At 41.0% G+C, this 27,788-nt stretch overlaps 1 protein-coding gene across 5 annotated transcripts in view; it reads left to right on the plus strand.

Annotated features, from left to right (window-relative positions):
* The window catches only part of LOC126281792 (lysosomal alpha-mannosidase-like), a 275,270-nt gene that overhangs the window by 61,659 nt on the left and 185,823 nt on the right, over nucleotides 1-27,788 (plus strand). For 2 of the 5 annotated variants that reach the window (XM_049981035.1, XM_049981008.1), the window contains exons 1-2: nucleotides 530-685; nucleotides 18,139-18,295. In XM_049981035.1, coding sequence (XP_049836992.1) covers nucleotides 18,179-18,295 — 117 coding nt within the window. In that variant the 5' untranslated portion in view covers nucleotides 530-685; nucleotides 18,139-18,178. Of the gene's footprint in view, nucleotides 1-529; nucleotides 686-5,881; nucleotides 6,090-18,138; nucleotides 18,296-27,788 lie in introns of those variants that run through there. The other 3 variants (XM_049981016.1, XM_049981042.1, XM_049981026.1) reach the window with 3 other exon arrangements.

Consider the following 27,788-nt stretch of genomic DNA (forward strand, 5'->3'; position numbering starts at 1 on the left):
TACTTCTGAAGAAGATATTTTTACAAATACCGAAATCATGGTCAAGGGATAGTAAATCTTTATTTGGCTGATTTTTCAATCTATTCTGACAATGTTTTCTTTTGAAAAATAGATTGAGGTTGTGGACCTATGAACAAATAGAACTTAAATTTATATTAGATGTTCAGATATAGATATTAGATATTTTCTGGCGTATAGATGTCATTTGGTTAACAGAGTTCTAAAGTGAAAGAAGAGCCGTCCACATAATATAAACGCCGTGGGTTTAGAGTTCGCCAATAGCAACGCAATACCTAGCATCCCGTGGCTGACTCCGAACTAACGTGGTCGCTCGCGCGCATAACTGCAATACATTTTAGCCCTTGTAATTTCTCTTTATTTGTAGTGCACATGCTAAGAATATACTCGTGTCTGTTTCTGACACAATTTGCACTGGTTGCACATGTGACGTTAATAGGCATACATTGTCATGCGCCAGAGGTGGTCTTAAATAAAATTCCGGAAACTCTTAATATCTGCGATCATCGCTGTAAGGTCCTAAATCTCTGGAGCGGCAAATGTTTCCCCGCATATGACAGTGCTTAAATCCCGAGAGCAGTTTCCTTGGGCACTGTGGGAGCTGAACTTAACAGCCAGACACAGGGCGAACAGCCGTCGCGATGCGCTGAATATGCTGTGGATGCCAGTAAGTGTAAACGTACGCGATAAAACTTCGTTGCGGATACAAAGCTCAGTTGTTACGCTAGTGACAACAGTCACCATGAAATGCGTTACATTTTTTATGATCACTTTGCTTCGCTTTGTATCCCCACTTGGTTTCTCCTCTCTGCTACTACGCCACATTTACGTATACGCATGCCCTAAAATTACTGTGAAGCGCATACTAGAGAGTACATATTATTCTACCAGTAGAGGTAGTCGTATCATTCACGTACTTAGGAGTCGCAATTTGTAGGAATGTATGGCATTTTATGGGATAAACAGATTTGGAAGGGAACAAAAGGAAAAATCTTGATAACACTTGTTACAAGCATTTTGACGTGTGGATAAGATGTATGGAAAGTTGAGCCTCAATTAAATAAAATATTGACTTTTCGAGACGGTCCGCAAAAAGATGCAGGCGGGAAAGGGTCAGAAGTGTAGATATCAGGAAGAAAATAGGCATCACAAGTTCGTTTATTGATTTTGTGGAAGAAAAAAACAACTCGTATGGTGGGGGCGTGTGAAAAGGATGTCAGAGGAGAGATTTCCACGATGAACCGTGGAATGGGAATGACCAGGATGGAAGAAAAGAAGCCCAGTGGCCACGTGGATACAAGGAATTCAGACACTAATTAGAAGAAGAAATATCGAAGAAAATTTATGGACAGATCGGCACAAATGGAGAATGACAATTAAATTTGCTATATAATCTTGGGTAACCGGGGAATACTAAAACAATGTAAAGCCGGGAATAATGATAATGCTTAGATTGCTTCTCGTTGCATTTACGCATGGGAACAACGACTGTTTATACGCCTCTGTGCGGGCTATTATTTCACTAATATTATCTGCGCTGTCTCCACGGGACAGATATACTGTTAACTAAAGAATACTTGTAGTTTCTGCTCTGAAAGGCTGTTGTTGAAATATCCCAAGCAGGTTCTGGTGAGATGTACTGCATCTTTACTGGAGTGTGTGCCAGATACGATCTTGCGACAAGTCTGCTACACTCTTTCGCCGGTCAGACAAGCCTTTATAATTCTCACCGGCTGCGTTATGCTTCATGACTCTTTTGAGTCTACTCTGATACGCTTGGTCGGCACACAACTACGGGCAGCGCACGACTTTGGTAGGTAATAGCTTCTGAAGACGAACTGCAGTTTCTCAGTACCCTGCCAGTGATTCCTAACTCGGTACTTTATTTAGGTATAGCTTAGTCTCTAGGGAACGTCCCCTGCACATTCTGAATCCTAAGTACGTGTATGATACGACTGAGTCATCAGTCCTGAAGTCACAAAACAACACGTATTTATACTCTGTGAACTGCAAGATTTCGAATTTATGTTTAAAAAGGGCTTAGTTGTCGGCCTTTGCACAACACTTTTACGATGGTGGTTTGAAAAGTTCTCGGAACGGAATAGAAAAAAGTTACTTACATCACTGAAACATTTTTTTTTTTATATTTCAATGTAGATTAATGCAATTGTAGATTAATGCACTTGGTCCAACGATGTTCCAGTGCCTAGATCCCATCTCGAAAATAACTTTCCTCCAGGCCTGCAAAATAGTTGTCAACTTCGGCTATGAACTCTTCGTTTGAAGTGAATCTTCGTTCGCCAAGAAAAATTTGCAGTTTTGGGAAGAGATGGAAGTCCGACGGAGGTGAATCAGGCGGGTGTGGCAGCAGTTCATACCTTAGTTCGTGTAATTTTGCAATGGGGACAGCACACGTGTGCGGGCGGGCATTGTCTTGCTAGAAGACTACTTTCTTCCTTGCTAAACCTGGCCTTATTTCGTGTATCTTTTGTTGCAGTTTGTCCTGGGGGTTAGATAGCATTCTCCAGTAATTGTTTGCCCAGTGGGGAGATAATCGACAAACAAAACCCCTTCGTATCCCAGAACACTGATGCCATGGCCGTTCCCGCCGAACGTATTGTCTTTGCTTTCTTGGGTGGCGGAGAATAAGCATGTTTCCACTGCTTTAATTGTTGTTATGTCTCTAGGGTATAGTAGTGCACCCAAGTTTCATCTGTGGTCACAAGCCGGCGCTTCTCCTAAAACAGGCCAAACATTGTTCCAATATGTCCACTCTCGTGCGTTTTATATCCAGCGTCAAGAGTCGCGGCACTCATCTTGCAGATAATATTTTCATTTCTAATTCTTTTTTTTTTTTTCATTTCTAATTCTTCAGTTAAAATGTGGTATACCTCTTCAGACGACATATGGCAAGCGTGAGCAATTTCACACACTTCCAATCGTTGATCCTCCGTGACCATTTTGTGAACTTCTGCAATGATTTCTGGAGTAATGACACATCTTGGCCTACCACTGCGCAGATCATCATATAAGCTCCCCTAACCAAATTTAAATTCATTTGTCCACATGGCAACAGCTGAATCTGAAGGAATAGAGTTCCCCAGTGTATTCTGGAAATCAGCATGAATGTCCTTTGCTTTCATACCTTTCTTTACGAAGTACTTAACCACTGCTCGAATCTCGATTTTTTCCATCTTCGCAAATCACCGCCATAATTCTCTTCCAAGAGCACTGACGTGGCACGTGTTTACAGGCAACATTCCTATGAATATCATGTGAACAGCTCGTTGCACTAGCATTGACCTCTCGTGTTGATTCCGAGAACTTTTCAAACCACCCTCGTATTTTGTCAAGCTCTAACTGGATGTTGTTGTTAAGGCAATCCGTCCAAATGTTGGCGTGATGCTATCTTCTGCGAGTCTCTTCATTCCAGAATAATTACTGCAATAATTACTGTGACTATCCAACAATCCATTTAAGGCTCTTAATTGTATTCATCTCCTGGTATCCCTCTACAACTTTTATCCTCTTACACTTCGCTAAATTACTAAACTGACTCTTTGTCGATGTCTAAGGGGGTGTCCTATGAAGCGATCCCTTCTTTTCCCCCAAGTCGATTGAGTACCACCTCTTCAGTTATTCGAACTACCAATTCAATCTTTATCATTCTTCTGTAGCATTACGCTTCAAAAGCTACTATTTCTTCTTGTCTGAATTTTCGTCTACATTTCAGTTCTGTTCTAGGCTACACCCGAGACGAGTACCTTCAGAAAAGACTTCCTAACACTTAAATTTATATTAGGTGTCAAAATATTTCGCTTTTTTTTCAGAAACTGCCTCCCCCCCCCCCCCCCCCCCCCCGCCCCCGAGAGCTGTCGACGCCATCTTATACAGTGCAGCGCCGGAGAGGGCGCTGGTGTCCGGAGGGGGCGTTAAGGATGGTGTGGGGTGTGGCACCTTATTTTCGTTAATTGCCACATTGGCACCACATCTCGGAGTCCCGCACTGACAGGCTTTTGACGACCAGCGCACGAGTAGTGTCTTACGATAACATGTCATAAATACACTGAAGAGCCAAAGAAACTGGTACATATGCCTAATATCGTATGGGGCCCCCGCGAGCATGCAGAAGTGCCGCAACACGATGTGGCATGGACTCCACAAGTGTGTAACGTAGTGCTGGCGGGAACTGACACCACGAAATCTACAGGGCTGTCCATAAATCCGTAAGAGTACGATTGGATTGAGATCTCTGCTGAACAGCACGTTGCAAGGCATCCCAGATATACTCGATAATGTTCATGTCTGGAGAGCCTCCACCAGCTTGAACACTCTCCTGCTGACATGCAGGGCCCATGGATTCAAAAGAATCCATTGAAATGGGACTCATCTGACAGCGGAAGTGTTTAAACTCAGAAGAGTGTTTCTGGAGCCACTCTGTAGCAACTCTGGACGTGTGGGGTGTCGCATTGTCCTCTTGGAATTGCCCAAGTCCGTCGGAATGGTCAATGGATATGAATGGATAGAGGTGATCAGACAGGATGCTTGCATTCTTGTCACCTGTTACAGTTCTATCCAGGCTTATCACTCCAACTGCACACACCCCACACCATTACAGAGCCTCCACCAGCTTGAACAGTCCCTTGCTGACATGCAGGGTCCACGGATTCAAAAGATTGTCTCCATACCCGTTCACGTCCATCCGCTCGATACAGTTTGAAACGGAACTCATCTGACCAGGCAACATGTTTCCAGTCATCGACAGTCCAGTGTCGGTGTTGACAGTCCCAGGCAAGGCGTAAAGCTTTGTATCATGCCATCATCAAGGATACACGAGGCTCCAGAAGCCCATATCGATGATGTTTCACTGAATGGTTCGCACGCCGACACTTGTTGATGGCCCAGCATTGAAACTGCAGCAATTTGCGGAAGAGTTGCACTACTGTCACGCTGAACAATTCTCTTCCATCATCGTTGGTCCCGTTCTTGCAGGATCTTTTTCTGGCTGCAGTGATGTCGGAGATTTGATATTTTACTGGATTCTTAATATTCTCGGTACATTCGTGAAATGGACGTATGGGAAAATTCCTGCTTCATTGTTACCTCGGAGATGCTGTATACCATCGCTCATGTGCCAACTATAACACCACGTTCAGACTCACTTAAATCTTGATAGCCTGTCATTGTAGCACCAGTAACTGATCTAAGAACTGTGCCAGACGCTTGTTGTCTTATACAGGCATTGCCGACTGCAGTGCCATATGTGCCTGTTAACGTATCTCTGTATTTGAATACGCATGCCTGTACCAGTTTCTTTGGCGCTTCAGTGTGTAAGCACCTTGGCGGCAAATAATGACCATTCAGTACAGAGGTAGTCTTCGTCAGAACCCTTGCATGAAATAGCAAGAGGCTGCAAGCAGTGATGGTAATGGGCAGTGTGTCACAAGTTGGGAATTAGTGTTGGACGTGAAGCATGCTCAGATAGCCAAAGCGATTAGGGGAGCCAGTTGCACAAAGAGGGAAATACAGTTTCGATTCCCAGCCCAGTACATACTCTTACTTCTAGTCATTGAATTTATTTCAATGCCTGATTGAGACTATGATTGGAAATTTTGCCTTTGAACAGAACTATACATCCTTATTGTTTCCTATTTCCCCTATTTTCGAATTTGTTAGTGATCCTACCTTCTCTTCTCATAACAGGAATCACATGGATAAATGTTAATTGCTCCAGTTGTTAAAGCGAATTTGTAACCTAGTAGCTTAATAGATCCAGATAATCAACAAGTTTAGCTTATACTTAATGGGTTCGCTTTTCTGTATGACATTTCAAACCCACTGTGCATGCTTTTCTCGTGCACAGGATGAGTTAGCTGCTATTAGTAAGCAGCTGGAAATCACCCTAACCGTTGTCACCCGACTGGAGGCTGCTGCGAGTGAGCGTATTGGGAAGGCTACTGAGTGACACGTACCAGAGGCAGCCAAGGTATCCCCTTGGGATACAGGGTCCTCTTCAAGCAGTACAGCACGTATCACCATTTGTTCACTCGATTGGAAGTGTTGGGTCAGTGGTAAGTATAGGGGATCACATGCAATGGAGACAGGAACCTGTGAGAACACAGCGTGTTACATTTATCCCCCTAACTAACAAGTCTGAGGTGCTGTGTTCCACTGTAACTGACACTGACCTATTGAGACACTGGACACCTGTTTGGGAAACTGGTATGCCCTGTGTCAAGGGGAGGGAAACTCAAAAGGGTAGGAGCATGGGTGTTTGCAAGATTCTAGAATTGCCAGTTTGGATAGAACAGACTTGGTGATTCTGCCCAAGAACAAAATTCAATAGGAAGAACATAAAAACTTATTGTATCTGAAATGACTGATAGTCATCCACTCACACTGATGAACCAAAAAGTTATGAGCACCAGTTTTACAGTGTGTTGGTTCACTTTTGGAACATGGTACAGTAACAATTCTGTATGGCATAGGCTGGACAGGTTCTTGGTAGGTTCACGGATGTAGATGGCACCAGATGTCTATGCGTAAGTCACCGAATTTCCATAAATTATGAGCCAGTGGCTTGGGCGTTATCAAGACCATGAGGAGGTGTGTGAGTCAATATTCTAAAACTGCCAGTACTAATGTAGTTGATTCTGAGTCTGAAGACGTCATGCTCCAAAAACTAAATATCATAGAAGATACACAAGACTGCTTATTTATGAATTTGGCATGGGTAGTTTAAGGGGTAGCCGGATGTCCTTCTCTCGAAACCCTGTGAACCCCTGGGACCAAATATGTGTACCAGAACTATTAGCGAGCCATCTCTTTCACACCAAAAAATCCCTCCCATACTGCCTGGCCACATGGGGACAGCGTATCTGCAATGATGAGACTCCCTTACCCAATATGCTGAAGGTCTAACAAAGGCGTTCACAGACAGGCACTATAGCCCAGACCTAGTCTGTAAACAGATTTCCTGTGTCATATCCCACACACCTCCAATCATCCCACCACCCCCAAGAACCAGCTACAAAGAACTGCCCCTTTCGTCGCCCAATGCCACCCTGGACTGCATTTGTATCCACAGATGAAGCACATATATATGTACAGATACAGATTATAACACAGTTATTTTTTAGGGATTACTACAATTCTTCTGATGTATAAAATTGAATATGAGGATGTCAAACTAAACACCTTTCAGCCGTCAATTTTCAACTTTATTTTATTGGGCGAACAGTTTCAGCGTTTTACTACGCCATATTCAGGCTCCTGACTAATGTGTAGGAATAATCTACCTCGCCTGTGATCAAAATAGGGCCAGCAACACTGGTATTAGCAGATATTTGTTGCAGTGACCACCTCAACACTTTGATCACAAGCGAGGTAGATTATTCCTACACTTCAATAGGGGCCTGAAGATGGCATAGTAAAATGCTGAAACTGGTTGCCCAGTAAAATAAGGTTGAAAATTGACAGCTGAAAGGCATTTAGTTTGATATCCTCTATTGAATAGCTGAGTCACGCAAACATCGTTAAAAAGATGGACATACAGAAAACTGAATGTAGTCCCTGCAAGCCATCAGTGGTCTTCTCTGTACACAGAAAAATGTGGTTGTTTGTGATCAAAGTTGTGCAGCTGTGGAAACAGATGTCCTTGTAGTATCTGGGGACTGATGTTGGCCATGAATAGTACAGTCACATGTATGCACCTCTGGGGGCTTTGGGAAAGGGTCTCAACTGTGGATTGTGGCCTTAGGGTAGGAGCCTGGCAGTGGTTCCTGAAAACTAATTATTTGGTCTATAGGCTTTCTGAATAAAGCAACAATGCTTGTGCTGGTACTGATATCTGTTGCTGCTGCTGTTGTTGTGATGCTACTCTATCCTGTGCAAGTCTTTTCATCTTCAAGTAACTACTACAGCTTACATTCTTCTGGATCTGCTTACTGTATTCACCTCTTGGTCTTCCTCTTTGATATTTACGGCACAAATTTCCCTCCAGCACTAAACTGGTGATATCTTGCTGTCTCAGAATATGTCCTGTCAACTGATCCCTTCTTTTAGTCAATTTCTTGTCTCCCCAATTCTATCCAGCATCTCCTTCTAGCAGGCTGGCAAGTAATTTCTGTCACTGTGGCAGTGTGGTAGGTGGCAATCAAATTGAACTACACAATTCATTTTTATTGTTCAGTGATATTTAATTTGGAGGCTTTTTTGGCGTTCATCCATGGCTTTCAGTAGGTCATGTGGGATAAAGTATGAGCTGTTTTTCAGGTGACACATGTTTTTGCCATTGATGCTAGTTCATATGGAGGCGTTCATTCTGTTCAAGGTACCTCATTATGTTTCAGCTCAGAATATGCTCTAAAATTCTACAGCAAATGGATGTCAAGGACAGTGGACAGTATTTTTGTGGATCACTTCCGCTTCCCTTCTTGTAGCCAGGTGTGACCTGTGCTTTCTTTCAGTTAGCAGACAATAGTTAAAAGAGGAGAAATCAAATAGAGATTCCACCGAGCAGTGGGACATCGTTCAATGTTAACAATTTCAGCTGTTTTTCAGAGCTACTGACACAAAAACGACTATTCGGCGGTACAAGACTTAAGTTTGAGCAGTACTGCTGGGTTTCCCTCCGTCAAGGAACATTTGAAAACACAGTTTAACATTTCAGCATTTGCTCTTTTACTCTCAGTTTCAGCTCCAGTCTCACCCATGAGGGACTGGATGCTAACTTTCACTCCTTTAAATACAACCAGAATTTTCTTTAGGGTTTGTGGAAGATTTTTCAACAATACTCTGCTACAGTAGTCATTCAAGGCTTCACACATTGCTTTCTTGAAGCCAAACACATTTCATTCAACATCACTCTCTCTATAGTGCTCTGCTTTGTTTTACACTTATTATGCAGTAGTCTCTGTTTCTTTAAAATTTTCTTTACAGTGACTGTATACCACGGAGGTTCTCTCCCCTTATGAAGTGTTCTACTGCATACATATCTATCCTGTGCATGGTCAATTATTCTTTTAAACTTGAGCCAGAGTTCCTCTACATGCTCCACACAAGGTTTTTCCCAGTTATTCGTAGATATATGACACTACTGCTTCCTTATCTTGTTTACTGAACTTTCTACTTATTTTAGTTGCCCTTTGTACTTTGGTAATCGTTGTTGCAATAAATTCCACATGGCCACTGATACCAGTTTTGATGCGGACATTCTCAAAGATGTGAGATCTAGTTGTTGCCATTAGATCTGAGGCATTTTCATCATGACTGGATTCACAATGGCCTGGTCTAGGTAGTTTTCAGATAAGGCATTTAGAAATGTTTCGTTCATGATATCTTGTCACACCCATTACTAACAAAACTGTAATCATCACAACTGATTGTTGGATAACTGAAGTTTCCTACAGTGATGGGAATATGATGGGGGGAAGCTAGGGGCTACTGTTGAACTGAGATTTTCTCTAGAGTTTGGAGGTGAGTTTTGTAGTCAGCAGGAGGATCCAGTCATAATGTTACGTCCGCTGCAGGTACTGAGTCTTGCCCAGACAAACACGCATGCAGCTCCACTTTCTATCTTGGTTGATTTTTCTCCATGTATCCAACTGCTAAAAATTTAGAGCTTTTAGTCAGCTTCCTGCATCTACTATAATTTGAGCTCCACAGCTTTTTAGAAACCCTTCAAACCTTGGCACTTTGTTGTGAATGATTTGGAAGTTAATAACTAAGATTTTAATACTCTCATCTTGAGGGGGAATTTCTTTTGATCTTCTTTGGATCTTTGGGATTCCCCAAACTTTAAACCAAAGTACACAAAATACATTTCTAACAAAGCCTAAGATTGCCTACTATTGCTTTTTCATTATAAGTTTGCCACTGAAGTATCAGAAACGTTCAGGAGAATTAGTATAACCTCTGGAAGCCAAAAAATGGCTGTAGTTTGTGAACAGCTGAAGATGCTGTTGGGCATGGTCAGCCATCTGCAACCTGTATCAGTGAGGAAGAAACTGTCACATCACACGGGACAGCTCAAGTGACACTCATTTTGTCCATAGGCTCTGCTACTGAGGCATCTTCCACAGTATCCTACTTAAGGCACTGCACTCACTACAAAGTGTGTGACAGGTCATATTGTGTTCATGTTGCTTGTGGCCAGTGTCAGTGTGTGGACTGGCTGTCTGATCTCGCAATTCCTCCTCACGACTAGATGAGTGGCTGTGTCTTGGGGAGGGGGGAGGGGGGGAAAGAAAGTGAGAAGCAGCTTGCTAGTACTTGGTATCTCCTATGTTAGGTACATTAAGGAACCCCTCAGAGAAACACTGTACAGTACTAGAAATAAGTCCAATGTGCACTTTATTTTTTTGCCAGGATGCCTCATTCAGGATGTCAAGTACGCCCTGTTGCAGCGTGGAGGATGCAGTCATCATCAAGTTTTGACTCAAGCTGGCATCAATTATACATGTCGCATGGGTTCTGAGGCCATCCTAATTTTGTGTGGGCAGCTGGCGGAAACTGTGGTAACTGCTGGCTTCACTCACATGTTGCAAACAGAGCTCACAATCTGCAGCATCGTGCCCAGAGTAGATAGGGGTGTTTTGGTTTGGAGCCAAGTTGAGGATCTCAACTAAAGGCTCTGTGTTGGTCTTGCCTGCAGATTTCTAGACCTGCATCATGGTTTGGAGGATCCTAGGACTCCCCTTGATAGGTCATAGGCACACCACATAAAGAAAGCAACTACTTGGGTAACAGAGTGCTTGTTGAGTGCAAGTGGGAGTTTTTTGGGCTGGTGGTACTTTGGGGTCTCTGAATGCTCACCAGTAAATTCATAGAGAGCAAAGTGAAATCACATACAATGTAGAGACATTTCAACATCCAAAATTTTGACAATAACTTGTCAAAGTATTCGTAACAGAGTTGCTGGATTTACAACCCTCTAGGAAAGTTCTTGCACTCCAGTTGTTCTTGGAGTCTAGAGCTGAATGAAATGCAAAGTAGAAAGCTCTGCATGGAATGTATATCACAAAGACAGAGTAGATGCCATAGGTGGGGGAGCATTCATTGCAGTCAACAGAAATATTGTCTTTATCAAAGTCAGAACTGTGTCTGACTGTGAATTTATCTGGATACATGTAACAGGAAACTGATGGATGTCTTTACCACTGTGACAGTTTTAGAATCATTCAAAGAAAGTCTAAGCTCAATAGTGCAAATGTAACCCAATAACAGAATGTTAGTTGGAGGCAACTTTAAACTACCATGTGTAGACTGGGATATCTACGGCCCATATGCAATGGAAATATTTTAGTCCTTGTAGCTACAAACTGCTTGACCTTATCAACAGTGTCAGTATAGACACAGGAATTAGTGTCATTATAACCATGGTTACTAAAGCTCTTAAATTCATCTAGACGGTTAGGAGAGTTTTTATGCTGGAAAGAGCAGATGAGCAGTTGTTAGCATCCTACTTAGATAAGAATGACATCCTTTACTACAAATATTATGGAGTAGAGGAATTATGGGCAAAATTTAAACTGATTGTAAATCTTTCTCTGTAGGAATATGTGCTGAGTAAGTGCATTAAGGATGGAAAGAATGAACTGTGGTTTAGTAACAAAAATTTGTAAAATGCTGAGGAAGCAGAGATTGTTACATGCACTGTTGATTCAAAAAAGTATGTGGAAATGTTGTGAGGCAGAAGTTAGTAGAAATTAATATATCTATAAAATATCAATGGGCAAAGTGTACAATGACCTCCACTGTTATACATTAGTGAAAGATCTCTCCAAGATCATAACAAAATTCTGCCCTACATAAAATTACTAAGCAGATTGAAAGCTGCTACCCAGTCACTGGTTGACCAATCTGGAGTGGCAGCAGAAGACAGTCAAAGGAAGCTGAAGTTGTGAAGTCATCATTGATGCTCTAGGATCCTAAAGACATACCATTTTTTGACCATCGCGCAGATACCTATGGGGAGGACATAGAAATAGGTGTCCTAGGCACTGAAAAGCAACTAAAAGAGTTGAAAACAAATAAGTCACCTGTTCCAGATGGAATCCCAGTTTGTCTTACATAGAGTACTCTATGGCATTGGCCCATACTTAACTTGTTTTTATGAGAATCTGTCACCCAGCAAAACATCCCAAGTGACTGGAAAAAGTGCAGGTGACTCCCGCGTATAAGAAGGGTAAAAGAACAGCCTGCAAACTTACATACCAATATCCTTAACATTGGTTTGTTTCAGAACCCTTGAACATATACTAAGTTCAAATATAACGTATTTCCTTGAGGCAGAAAAGCTTCTGTCTACAAATTAGCACAGATTTAGACAGCACTACTCAGGCAAAACTCAACTTGCCTTTTCTCACATGATATCCTGTGAACCATCAATGAACAGCAAGGGGCAGCATCTAATCTGGAATGTGTTTGACACAGTGCTCCACTCTAGGCAGTTAACATGGGTCTGAGCATATGAAATACATTCCCATGTATGTAAGTGGCTCAAAGACTTCTTAAATAATAGAACCCTCTGTGTTGTCCTGGATGGCAAGTGTACATCAGAGACAATGGTATTACCAGACATGCCCCAGCGGAGTAACACAGGACACCTCTTGTTCTCTACATAGATACCTGAACTGATGTAGAGGGTCAGCAGCAGGCTGCAGCTCTGAGCTGATGACACTGTAGTGTATAAGAAAGTGCCATTGTTTACAGACTGTAGGAAGATACGGGGTGACTAAGAGTTACTTTCTGCATTCTAAGACAAAACAAATGGTGCACCATGAAGGAACTATCTTAACGTGACAGAAACTGGTAGACTTAATGTATGTGTGCAGACAAACAATTGATTAGAATTTTAGAAAAACTGGATGATTTATTTAAGAGAAAGAGCTCCACAAACTGAGCACATCAGTAACACACTGGTCCATCTCTCGCCCTTATGCAAAGAGTTATTCACATTGACATTGATTAATAGACTTGTTGGATGTCCTCCTGAGGGATATCATGCCAAATTCTGTCAAATTGGGGTATTAGATCATCAAAATCCCAACTACCCATAATGTGCCAAATGCTCTCAATTTGGGTGAAATCCAGCGACATTGCTGGCCAAAGTAGGGTCTGAGAAGCATGAAGACAAGCCGTGTGCAGGCAGGCATTATCTTGCTGATATGTAAGCTCATAATTGCTTTGCATGCAGGGCAACAAAATGGAGAGCAAAATATCATCAACATAATGCTGTGCTCCAAGAGTGTTGTGGATGACAACAAGAGGGGTCTTGCTATGAAAATAAATAGACTAGACCATCACTACTGGTTGTCAGGCCATATGATGGGCAGCAATCAGGTTTTTATCTCCCCACAGCTGACAACCAGGAGTGATAATCTGGAATGACATTTCTTTTTATAGCAGGGTCCCTCTCGTTGTCATCTGTGCCATCCTTACAGCGCACCGGTACATTGCCATTATGCATCCGGTTTTCTTGCCCTTCACAGCAAGCCATATCTGGTCATACATCTCAGCAATATAATGTCAGCACTCACATGGCAAGAGTTTCTAATGCTTGTTTTCATGCTTGTCAAACCCTGCCTTGGCCAGGAAGATCACTGAATCTATCTCCAATTGAGAATGTTTGGAGCCTTATGGACAGGTCCCCCAACCAGCTTGGGATTTTGACAAATTAAGGTGCCAATTGGACAAAACTTGGCACAATGTAACTCAGAAGGACATCCAGCAGCTCTGTCAATTTTGCAAAGGGCCAGAGGTTGGGCCAGCACATTATTGCCTTGCTCCTCAATAAATATTCTAATTTTCTGAAAGTGTAATCATTTGTTCGTCTGTTAATGTACATACATCACATCTGTTGATTTCTATCCCAGTCAGATAATTCTGTCATAGTGCATTCTTTTTTTTTTCTTTTGAGCATATTTGCTGTGATAAATAGCAGCTCTAAATGTAGAAAAATATAAGTTTATGTAGATAAGTAGCAAAACCAAAGCTTTTAACATTGTGTTTTCCTAGGTGTAGGAATTTTGTGCCAAGTGAACAGGACATGGCATTTTCCATTGACAGGGACATGGAACTTAAATACAACATGCATTTGTGTTTTCTTAGGAAACAATACTGCAAGTGCATTAACTATTCAGCCCACATGTGCTGTCTGGAAAGTACATTGTGTGAAAGCAGATTTCTTATACTTGTTATTAATAACTTTTTACTTTTTACTATTTGGAGGAAATTAATTGAAAATATCAACATTAAACAAGTGTGAAACATACGCCAAAAGCCTCAGCTACATATAAGCACAATTCAATTTCCATATATTCCAGTGACTTTCATTTAGCAAATAAAATATGGAACCTTATACAAAGCATTGTGTTGTTCTTTATTATTTGTTTATTAGTACTGGCCCCCGTGAGGTCATTTCATGAGAAATCAAGTGCTTGAGTGACAATGTCATTTGTTTGAGTAACTTCATTGCAAGAGGTATTGCAGGTGTGTCACTGGTGGTACTAGGGAATTGTGTTTCATTGTAATCTACAGCTGGTGAACTAGAACTGCATTGATGCTGTTAGTTGAACACTTCCATCTCAGTGATGATTCAGAAAACTCCAAGCTTGTTCCATGTATTGGATTTGGCAAACATTTTTTCACAGTCATAGCCATGGCTTTGAAGAACAGATCTGTTTCATCGTCTTGTGGTAGTGGTGGTGGTGGTTTAGACAGCTATTTCAGAATGTTTTCAAAGTGGCCTCTGTATTCTTTATTCTCATTTAAATATTTGAGAAGAGCATCACTTTCCTTCCCCTTCTTGGTTGGAGTACATTGGCACATGACCAAAAATGGTGGTTCAGATATTTGCTGAGATTCAGTGGAAAGTGGTTCATGCTCGTTTGATTCCCAACAGTTATCGTCAGCATTGCTGCAGAGGCCATTTTGGGTTCTGCTAGTATGTCAGGGCAGTTTTCCACATTTTCAGTGTGTGGTATAACATTTGAGAAAGTGTTTCTCTCAGCTGCTGCATATTCTGGAGTCCTCACCCTCTCCCAGTATCTGTCCCTCTTCTTCATTGCAGCAGACCCTGTGACATTCATTTCTTCTTTCTCCACATTCTATAGTGGTCACAGGTACCCTTCCACCATCTCTGGCACTCATTCACTAGACTGCAGTGTACAATGCACCAGACTCATCCAGAATCAGTCCAATGTGTGATGCATGATGTAAAGTGTTGGTGCACTACTAAAGCCCTGTGCTCTGTCAGGAAACACCTTCACTGTTTTGTCACTGTTGGGTAGCCTACACAGTACTCTGGGCACATTATCTACTAAGTGGTGCAAAATTCCTGCTCCTAAAAAAACCCTGCTTAATGCTCAGATACAGTAGAGGTGATGTGCTGCTTGACACTGATCTGACGAGTAAATATTGAGACACAATCTGGAAAGAGATATGAAATGAAACGAGCACATAAGGTCAGCAGTAGGGTAGGTGATTTGTTTTGTTGGGAGTGTGTTACGAAATTGTATCTTGTCTATAAAGGGGCTAGTGCACTGAGAACTACTATAACCCATTCTTCTGTAGTGCTAGAGTGTTTGGAAACTCCAGCAGAAAGGAAGACACTGAAGCAATTCAAAAATGTGGTGCTAGATTTATTAACAGCAAGTTAGATCTACAGCTACAGCGATTGGTACATCGAAACAATGCAAGCCACCTGAAAGTGTGTAGTGGATGGTACTTCTGATACCACTGACTGAAGGCAATTGCCTTTAAATATGTCTGCTTGTGTCTGTGTATGTGCGGATGGATATGTGTGTGTGTGTGCGAGTGTACATCTGTCCTTTTTTTCCCCTAAGGGAAGTCTTTCCGCTCCCGGGATTGGAATGACTCCTTACCCTCTCCCTTAAAACCCACATCCTTCCTGAAGAAGAAACCATCGGTTGCGAAAGCTAGTAATTCAGTGTGTGTGTTTGTGTGTTTTGTTCATGTGCCTGTCTGCCGGCGCTTGGTAAGTCTTGGAATCTTTGTTTTTAATATATATATATATATATATATATATATATATATATATATATATATATATATATATATATATAAAACAGAAAGAAACTTCCACATGGGAAAAATATATTAAAAACAAAGATTCCAAGACTTACCAAGCGGGAAAGCGCCGGCAGACAGGCACATGAACAAAACACACAAACACACACACAGAATTACAAGCTTTCGCAACTGGCAGTTGCTTCGTCAGGAAAGAGGGAAGGAGAGGGAAAAATGAAAGGATGTGGGTTTTAAGGGAGAGGGTAAGGAGTCATTCCAATCCCGGGAGCGGAAAGACTTCCCTTAGGGGAAAAAAAGGACAGGTGTACACTCGCACACACACACACACACACACATATCCATCCGCGCATGTCTGCTTGTGTCTGTGTATGCGCGGATGGATATGTGTGTGTGTGTGTGTGTGTGCGAGTGTACACCTGTCCTTTTTTTCCCCTAAGGGAAGTCTTTCCGCTCCCGGGATTGGAATGACTCCTTACCCTCTCCCTTAAAACCCACATCCTTTCATTTTTCCCTCTCCTTCCCTCTTTCCTGACGAAGCAACTGCCAGTTGCGAAAGCTCGTAATTCTGTGTGTGTGTTTGTGTGTTTTGTTCATGTGCCTGTCTGCCGGCGCTTTCCCGCTTGGTAAGTCTTGGAATCTTTGTTTTTAATATATATATATATATATTTGGGAGAGGGTAAGGAGTCATTCCAATCCCGGGAGCGGAAAGACTTACCTTAGGGGAAAAAAAGGATAGGCATACACTCGCAGACACACACATATCCATCCACACTTACCTTAGGGGGAAAAAAGGACAGGTATACATATAAGACAATTTGGAACACATTTTTTCTGAATGACACACCCATCTGTGTTTCTGATCTGTTCAGTTTGATTATATGGGAGACACACAAATTGAAAACAATGTCTTCAGTTTCATTATTATCAATTTGAAAATAATTTTCCTGAAACCTGTTAGTGCATTGGTCCGTTGCTAAATTTAAATTATGTCGCAACTCCCCTTGATTGTCAACTTGTGTGACTAAAATTATATCAACTGCATACAATTCTACCTCATGTGGCAAGAATGAGAGTTCAGTACAATACTGCCTCACACAACAAGAATGGGGGTAAGTCATTTATGTATACAATGAACAGGAATGAACCTAGTACAGAATGATGAGGAATGGCTTTTGTAGCAGGTAATGAGTCTGACCTTTGGTTGTTTACAATTACTATGTGCTCTCTGTTGCTTAAGTATGACTCAATAAGGTGAAGAGCATTCTCTTCAACTCTTTAGTACTGGAGCTTTTTGATAAATATACTATGGGAGACAGTGTCAAGTGTTTTCTCAAATCCGAAAGAGTTACACACGTTGTTTTCTTACTCTCAAAAGAGTCATATATCCATGTAAATGTGGATGTAGAAATTTTCAAAAGCAGACATCATTCAATTTATCAATTGTTGCTGAAGTTTATGTGATAAAAAATTTGTAAAATGAGCATATGGCTCTCATCATTAGAAAACCACATAAATATACAGGTAGGTGTATAATAAACTATAAAATAAAACATCTTTTTGAAGCAGGTTACATTGCAAATGTTCACAAAACAATACAGGTATATTGTTATGATTAAATAGCTACATTTTGCAAACCTCACAAATTCTCTATATGTGTCAAAACTGAATGTGAATAAAAATTCAAAGTACTTTACCTGAAGTCAGCACACAACAATACTCCAGAGAATATCTTTACTTTTAAGAAAAAACCTGTGATATGGAACAGTCAAAAAATGTGCCTCCTGAGAACCCTACTGGTATGAGCTGCATAAATCATTTCAGTTATATGAAAGAGACGATATTCATTTACGCAATACTGCTCTCTGAATTTTAATCATAATTCCATGCAGTGGCCCATAATTACATTACCACTATGCCACATGAGTCATTCTGTTGTAAATATATAGAGCTACCCGTGTGAAGATGAGGCATGCTGCTTCTCACACATAAGGCCATTTCCAGTTCTCTAAATGTGTACTGTACATGTAGAAAACATTAAGAATACACTCTGAATGTGGTACTTTTCAGGTTTCTGGCATAATCTAGGAGTCTTCAAATAGCATCCAACATGGAATCTGACTGTTTAAGATCATGGGCAATTCATCTTGTCCTTGTACTGAGCACATCTGTTACATGTTTGAAAGAAGTCACAGCACTGAGTGATTTAACTACAGATCCATTTCAGGTAAGGAGTGTCAAGATTTTTCTTGTTATTGTTTGCTAACATGCACAAGGAGAATGAAATAAGTTTAAAATATTTTGTTAGAAATAGGCAATGAATTATTAAAGAAACCTGATTAAATCATGTTTATTTGTGTAAAATAGTGATTGTTCTTAGTTTTTTACAAATCTGCACAAAATATATGCTGATCTATATACTTTCTTTAAAATTACAATTAGCCTTTATAACTGGTAGAAGCCAACCTCAAGAAAGATCAGTTTGGATTGCAGAGAAATGTAGGAACATGCGAGGTAATACTGACCCTATGAAAAGTCTTAGAATATAGGTTAAGGAAAGGCAACCTATGTTTATAGCATTTATAGATGTAGAGAAAACTTTTGACATTGTTGCTTGAAATACTCTTTTTGAAATGTTGAAGGTAGCAGGGGTAAAATACAGGGAATGAAAGACTATACAGAAACCAGATGAGAGTTTAAGAATTTACGGGCATGAGACAGAAGCAACAGCTGAGAAGGGAGTGAGACAAGGTTGTAGCTTATCACCAATATTATTCAATCTGCACATTGACCAAGCAGTAAAGGAAACAAAAGGAAAATTTGTGGTAGGTATTAAAGTTCAGGGAAAAGAAATGAGAACTTTGAGGTTTGCTGATCATATTGTAATTCTGTCAGAGACAGCAAAGGACCAGGAAGAGCAACTAAACAGAATAGAAGTGTCTTGAAAGGAGGATATAAGATGAACATCAACAAAAGCAAAACAGGGATAATGTAATAAATTCTAATTAAATCAGATAATGGCGAGGAAATTAAATTAGCACATGAGACACTGAAAGTAGTAGATGAGTTTTGCTATTTTGGCAGCAGAATAACTGATGATGGCTGAAGTAGAGAGGATATAAAATGTAGACTGGCATTGGCAAGAATAGTGTTTCTGAAGAAAAGAAATTAGTAAACATCAAATATAGATGTAAGTGTTAAGAAGCCTTCTCTGAAAGTATTTTTATCAAGTGTAGTCATGTATGGAAGTGAAACATGGAGAATAAAGAGTTTTGACCAGAAAAGAGTAAGCTTTTGAAATTTGACATTACAGAAGAACGCTGAAGATTAGGTGGTTAGATCATATAACTAATGAGGGGGTACTGAATAGGATTGGGGAGAAAACATATATGTGGGATAAACTGACTAGAAGAAGGGCTCAGCTGATAGGACACATTCTGAGACATCAAGGGATTACCAATTTAGTACTGGAAGGAAGTGTAGGAGAAAAATTATGGTGAAAGACCACGAGATACATACAGTAAGCAGATTCAGAATGATGTAAATTGCAGTAGTTATTCAGAAATGAAGAGGCTTGTACAGGATAGACTAGCATGGAAAGCTGCATCAAATCAGTCTTTGGACTGAAGACCACAACAATGACATAGTCTTGAAAAATACCAAGAGATAAGTTATTCTATATTTTAATGATATGATTTCCTACTTGAATGAATGCCAAATTTTGTGGAAACTAAAGGAATGGAATGCAACTTTACTCACTTTATACTTGTTAATTCCCTAATTAGTATCTGGAATAATCACACTAAAATTCAAGCCAGGAGAAGATATTGGAAATTATATTACATTTATCATCTTCAAAATAGAAGAAGTCACACACAAATAAACAGAAAGCAATGAAAAGAATCAAACTTTATTGAAAACACACATTCTGCAGCTTAAACCTGTGTGCTGCAAATAACTTTATTCAGTCTCTTGCTTCACTTTGAATTACTTTGTAGTTTTGCTATCACAGAGTCATCTACAGGTCATTGAAGAAATGTTTCCTGGTTTATCCAGGTCAGCAGCTGGCTTTCTAAACTATGTTTTATAATGTGGCCCATATTTTATTTTTCTGCTGTCTACTTGGCAAAAATTACATATTGTTGTGATTAAACAATGGAAAATCCAGTATGGGATGTAACAATATTATGAAAAGGAAAGTTGCTACTCATCATATAGAAGAGATGTTGAGTTGTAGATAGGCACAACAAAAAGACTGTCACAGAATAAGCTTTCAGCCAAGAAGGCATTTGTCAAAAATAAATGACACACACACACACACACACACACACACACACACATACACTCATGTAAATGATGCAACTCACACACACATGACAGCATTCTCTGGCAGCTGAAGCCACAGTGCAAGCAGCAGCAGCAGTGCATGATGGGTGTAGCAACTGGATGGGGGTAAGGAGGAGGCTGCAGCAGGGATGGATAGCAGGGTAGGGATGAGGTACAGTGAAGTGCTGCTGGGGAGTGTACAGGGACAAGATGGAGAGAGGGTAGGGCAGCAAGCAGCTAGGTGCAGTAAGGAGGTAAGATGGAGGGCTGGGAAGAGGTGAGCAGGGGAGGGGGTGGGGAGGCACAGTAGTGAAAAAGGAGAGAAATAAAAAGACTGGATGTATTGGTGGAATGAGGGCTATGTAGTGCTGAAATGGGGATAGGAAAGGGGCTGGATGAGTGAGAACAATGACCCATGAAGTTTGAGGCCAGGAGAGTTACGGGAATGTAGGATATATTGCAGGGAGAGTTCCCACCTGCGCAATTCAGATAAGATGGTGTTGGTGGGAAGGATCCATATGGCACAGGCTGTGAAGCAGTCATTGAAATGAAGGATGTTGTGTTGGGCAGTGTGCTCAGCAACAGGGTGGTCCACTTGTTTCCTGGCCATAGTTTGTCAGTGGACATTAATGTGGACAGGCAGCTTGTTGGTTGTCATGCTCACATTGATTGCAGCACAGTGGTTGCAGCTTGGCTTATAGATCACATGGCTGGTTTCACAGGTAGCCCTGGCTTTGACGGGATAGGTGATGTTTGTGAACAGACTGGAGTAGGTGGTGGTGGGAGGATATATGGGACAGGTCTTGCATCTAGCTCTATTACAGGGATGTGAGCCGTGAGATAAGGGGATGAGAGCAGGGATTGTGTCCTATGCACTATCCTTCCCACTCCTCCCATCGAACTTACACAAGATACTTGTCCATTCCTACACAATCCCTGCTCCCAACCCCTTACCTCATGGCTCCTATCCCTGTAACAGACCTAGATGCAAGACCTGCCTCATACATCCTCCCACCACCACCTATTCCAATCTGGTCATAAATATCACCTATCTCATCAAAGGCAGGGTTACCTGTGAAAACAGTCATGCAATCTAGGACCTAAGCTGCAACCACTGTGCTGCATTTCATGTGGGCATGACAACCAACAAGCTGTCTGTCTTCATGAATGGCCACCGACAAACTGTGGCCAAGAAACAAGTGGACCGCCCTGTTGCTGAACACGCTTCCCAACACAACAGCCTTCATTTCAGTGGCTACTTCACTGCCTGTGCTATATGGATTCTTCCCATCAACACCAGCTTTTCTGAACTGCGCAGGTGGGAACTCTCCCTGCAATATATCCAATATATCCTATATTCCCATAACCTTCCTGGCCTCGACCTTCGTTAGCCATTGCCATCACCCATCCAGCCCCTTCTCTATCCACATTCCAGCACAACATTGCCCTCTTTCCTCCAATACATCCACTCTTTTTACTTCTCTCCTTTTCCACTCCCCCCCCCCCCCCCCCAACCACCCATCTCTCCCTCGCCCTTCATCTAACCTCACGACCCCCACCCAGTTGCTACTCCCATCATGTTCTGCTGCTGCTGCTCGCAGTGTGGTTTCATCTTCCAGAGACTGCAGTCACGTGTGCTTGAGTTTCATTTGCATTGGTGTGTTTTTGTGTCTGTCACCTGTTTCTGAGAAAGGCCTTGTTCGCTGAAAGCTTATTCTGTGACAGGCATTTTGTTATACCTATCTGTGACTCAGCATCTCCACTATATGATGAGTAGCAACTTTCCTTTTCAGAATATTATTTTTTGTGATTGTTGCACAAGAAAGTAAGAGAAGATTTTTAATTTCTATTTAAGATTTTTCCTTTCAGTTTCAGACCTTGTGATTTATTATTCTCTGAATGCAACTTGTTCTGATAATAGTTTTTCACCATGCCCAAATTTCCATTACTCCTAGCTGCAGTTTACATATTTTATTTATTGCCCAGCTCACACATGTGAAGAGGAGTACACACTGCACAAAATATGTAGCCACTGGCGTTCTCATCTTGGACAAGAGAAATGTGGAGAGAAGGGACGCTGACAGTTGGGATGATGACAACTGGGAGGGATACGAATGTGGCACTGGTAGGCCTGGTCTGGCACGAACAGTGAAACCTGTGGGGTGGAGGACTGTACTGTGCATCCACCCAACACATCACATTCCGGTCCCATCAAAGGCTTACCCTATCCAATCAGAGGTGGGGCCACCTGCTGTAATGTCTACACGGTCTTTAATGTGGGCATGACCACCAACTATCTGTCCACCCAAATGTATGAACACTATCAAACTGTGGCCAGGAACAGAGTTGCCAACCCACTGCCAGAGCATACCTTCAAGCTCAACATGTGCAACTTCAGTGGCTGCTTCACAGTCCATGCCAACTGGATCCTCTCCCTCAACACCAGTTCCTCAGAATTATGTAGTTTGAAGTTGTCTTTGTAACACATCCTTCAGTACTCCTGAGCTACAACTTCACTCCATTAATCTAGACCCACAGGGTACCATCTGCTGACTCCCACTTCTTCTGGTGTATCTTCATCCTCCCTGCACCCCCCCCCCCCCCCATCCCCCATCCCTCACCCCTTGCTACAATCAAAGTAGCTCCTCTGTGCAATGACCAACATCCTCAGACTGTACCAGGGCAGATTCACTTGCACCACATTCATATAATGTTCAATAGCTAATAGCTGCCTCATCCTCCGCTCCCTCTACCTGTTCGTTGCTCTCCCCTCTCCCTTGCTATTTTTGTCTACTTTCGCGGGCATGACCCCACATCAGAGCTGGCCTCAGCACTGGACAGTTTAATCAGCCAGGAGAATGTAGATAATGAGGAAGGACATAGTTCTAAAGATTAGTGTGAGTACTCGCCAGCAACAACACACAGTTCTGTTTCAGAGTTAAACGTGTAACTCCCCTTTCTCTGGCTGTATACATGGAAGAAGCCTGGAGATACTCACAGGTTTCAGATAGATTATATAATGGTAAGACAGAGATTTAGGAACCAGGTTTTAAATTGTAGGACATTTCCAGGGGCAGAAGTGGACTCTGACCACTATCTATTGGTTATGACCTGTAGATTAAAACTGAAGAAACTGAAAAAGGTGGGAATTTAAGGACATAGGACCTGAATAAACTGACTAAACCAGAGGTTGTAGAGTTTCAGGGAGAGCATAAGGGAACAATTGACAGGAATGGGGGAAAGAAGTAGGGAGATACGATACTGCATGAAGAGTTTGACAGAGCACTGAAAGATCAGAATCGAAACAAGGCCCTGGGAGTAGACAACATTCCATTACAACTACTGACAGCCTTGGGAGAGCCAATTCTGACAAAACTATACCATCTGTTGAGCAAGATGTATGAGACAGTCGAAATACCCTCAGACTTCAAGAAGAATATAATAATTCCGATCTCAAAGAAAGCAGGTGGTGACAGATGTGAAAACTACCGAACTATCAGTTTAATAAGTCACAGCTGCAAAATACTAACACAAATTCTTTACAGATGAATGGAAAAACTGGTAGAAGCCAACCTCAGGCAAGATCATTTAGGATTCTATAGAAATATTGGAACACGTGAGGCAATACTGACCTTACGACTTAGAAGAAAGATTAATGAAAGGCAAACCTACGTTTGTAGCATTTGTAGACTTAGAGAAAGCTTTTGACGATGTTGACTGGAATACTCTCATTCAAATTCTAAAGGTGGCAGGGGTAAAAAAAGGAATGAAAGGCTATTTACAATTTGTACAGATACCAGATAGCAGTTATAAGAGTCGAGGAGCATAAAAGGGAAACAGTGGTTTGGAAGGGAGTGAGACAGGGTTGTAGCCTCTCCCTGATGTTAATCAATCTGTATATTGAGCAAGTAGTAAAGGAAACAAAAGAAAAATTCAAAGTAGGTATTAAAATCCATGGAGAAGAAATAAAAACTTTGAAGTCACCCAATGACATTGTAATTCTGTCAGAGACAGCAAAGGACTTGGAAGAGCAGTTGAACAGAATGGACAGTGTCTTGAAAGGAGGATATAAGATGAACATCAACAAAAGCAAAATGAGGATAATGGAAAGCAGTCAAATTAAGTCAGGTGATGCTGAGGGAATTAGTTTAGGAAATGAGAAACTTAAAGTAGTAAAGGAGTTTTGCTATTTACTTCAGTAATTGACTTGGAAATAAATAATATTGATGTTCTAATAGTCTGCAAGCCTCCAACAGGTAATGTTTTAAACCTCATTAAGCAGATGGAAGGGAAACTAATAAGACTTAGTAGAAATAACAGGGAAGTTGTAATTCTTCAGGCTTTCCTGGCGATCTAATGACATCTTCGGTTGTCGGGTGTTCTGCCAGATATCAGCATCGTACTTGCACGATATTTTGGTAGCATAACTCATTACCTTCATCAGGTGCGACCTGAGACTGAAGTTATTCATATGGAGATGTCAATATAGATGTCACCTCAGATAGTTCCAATTGAGGGCACCTAGAATTACTGGGTTATCTCACAAAGCAACATCCCCACCAGCAATAGACGGATGTAGTGCAACAGAAATAGGTAATTTACTTCCATATCCATCTGTCTTTAATGAAATAGATGTTTACCCTATAATAAGTAGTTTATCTGACAATAGTGTGTCACATGGCAGCAATTAACCATCACCGTCAATCAAGCTTAACTAAGAAAGGAAAAGGAAAATTTCTCAGAATTGTAAGTGCTCACTCAATTACACAGGATGGGAAATGACAAGAAGTTTATCAGGTGAAACAGTAGATGAGAAATTTTATTCTTTCCTAAAATTATTCTTATATTATGAATCCAGTTTTTCACTGCAATGAGTCAGGAACATTTACAGTGGAGGCTGAGATCAAGGATGGCTGCTAACATCTGGGATCAAAATATCTTGTGCTAGGAAGAGAGATAAATGCAGAAGACAAGCTTTTATCAAGACTTATAAAATGTACTAAAAGCTGTATTCCAAATTCTTCAGCATCTCATCAAAAAGGCGAAAACCATACCATGTACTACGCACAAAAAATTCGAAAATAAAAAAATTGGGCAAAGACAGTACAGGCATTATTAGCCATGAAATGAATAAATTCAGTGACACAAATGATACTGTATTCCCATATGGCAGTAGAGGCAAGATATATGGTATGAAATTAAAATCATTGGCTACTAAATTCAGTCAGTTCTTTCTAACAGTAGCAGAAAACACAGGAACAATGAACCATTTATTGGAAGCAGATCCAATAAACTTAACTTAGAGAGGGAACACCTACTCTATCGCCAGACATCAGTTTTGCCGACTCATCTGCTAGAGAGATCACAAAAATCATATTAGGTGACTAAACAGCAGCAGCTATTCTGGCTATGAAGGTGTCTCAGCCAAAGTACTACAGCCATAAAATGTGGCACGCTGCAAGGTTTAGTGCTGAACCTGCTCCTGTTCCAGACATGTATAAATGGTTTACCACTGACATTTAAAGAGCCCTCAAAAATCATAGTGTTTTCTGACAATACAGGTATATTGATAAGATGGCTAAAGATATTGAACAAGCCTGCAATTGTTTCACAATCAACACCTTCAGTTTTAATATTGCAAAAACTCATATTATGCAGTTCTGAAGAAATAAAATTGAGTTAAAGGTTGCAGAAGTAGAGTTCAACAGGCATACACTGGGAGACGCTCCATGTATGAAGTTTCTAGGTATCAATGTAGATAACAAGACTGAATTATGATAAACTCAATAATTCATAGTCACAGTACTCAGAATAGAAATAATTTCTATATAAATTATGGAGTCTCGTCCAGGGTTGAGAATGGAGTTTTATGTTCTGCTGCCAAAGACTGTAACATGTTTCCAATGGACAAAAGGTGGGAAATTAAACATCCCCCAAATATTTGAACACAAAGTAAAAGAATACCTCATTAGCCACACCCCCTACAATATATCTGGATAACTTGGCTCAGGAATGTAAATTCTGGCTAACAGTGATATTTGTATTAGAAATATCCTGATTTTGCCAGTATGTAGACAGCTTGTTTGGATTATCAGATAATAATAGCGGCTGAGTAGTATAGGAGGAGTAACAGAGGATTTTTTTTTTCTAAGAAGATGTTTACATACAAAGTGCTATGTACTGTCACACAAACTGCACAGATGTATTCACAGGGGGCGCCTCCAGCAGTGGTGCCACACAGAGCTACAATCAGTGATCCCCATATAACAGGAATCTTATATTGCTGTCACCACAAGACAATAGAATAGTTGTATCTATCCGCTGATGGCTAGGTCTCACACTGCAGAGAATGCTGAAACCAGGGACTATTTCCTTCATCCACCAAACACATGACAAAAGGCACTTTTATCCACTGATTGTGCATAAAAGTGGTCGCACACCTTCACTCGGTCAATTACTGACTGGTCACTGACTGACTGAACAGTTTGCTGCAGTTTCAGCCCAGCAGCTGTCGATGAGTCATTATCGGGCCACTAATGCTGAAGGTCAAAGTGTTAGTTATTATTGCACCTAAACTTTAAACTGTCTGGCAGCGTCCAGACTGAAGATTAGTTAGTCTTCATCAAAACGGGCTTGATATCTTTTATTACAGTGCCATGCCTGTTCTTCACCCAACTATAAATAAGTATTTTTCTCATATTTTATTTTAATAAATGATTGTTATTTGTTACTTATGGTGGTGCCAATAGTATTTGTGTTTTAGTTATGGTAGCCATGTGGTGAGATTAGTAACAGGTGTGCAAGCACACTACTTCAGTATGCCTACTCTTTTTCTGCGGTAGAGTGCTTACTTCCCACTGCCTTTTATGTCGGGTGCCAAAACTATTTGGCGAATATAATATAGAGTGATTACAACTGCCATAAGTATGAGATAGACTAGATCAGGGCTAGTCATAATTTTTTATTAGAACAGTGGTTGTCTCTGCCTCTCAGTGTACAGCCCAACACATTCCAATTCCCTGATGGCTCTCCTTCTAGATGGTACTGACACAACATGGTGTGTAAAGGAAGGAATTGATAGAATGATCCACAAGTGTTGGATTTACCATGTCAAAGACATTCCAAGAATCAATGAAAGCTATGGAAGTTTTTCTGCACTTTCCTAGCCTTCTCACCAGTCACTTCCACAGTGCTAAAATTTCTTCCCTGGTTCCCCTCCAGATCTAGTACCAAACAGGTCTTCCTGTATGTAAAATACCATAAGTGGGGCTTACTTTGTGACACTTTTTTAGGTTTTTGATGATTTTGTACAAATTCTCAACATTAATACCAAACAAATATACTTCGCAGAAATGTGCACCATTTCTCTGTTAATCTATTAAGGAAACTTTTGG

This window comes from Schistocerca gregaria, chromosome 1, assembly GCF_023897955.1.
Source record: "Schistocerca gregaria isolate iqSchGreg1 chromosome 1, iqSchGreg1.2, whole genome shotgun sequence".
Classification (NCBI taxonomy): domain Eukaryota; kingdom Metazoa; phylum Arthropoda; class Insecta; order Orthoptera; family Acrididae; genus Schistocerca; species Schistocerca gregaria.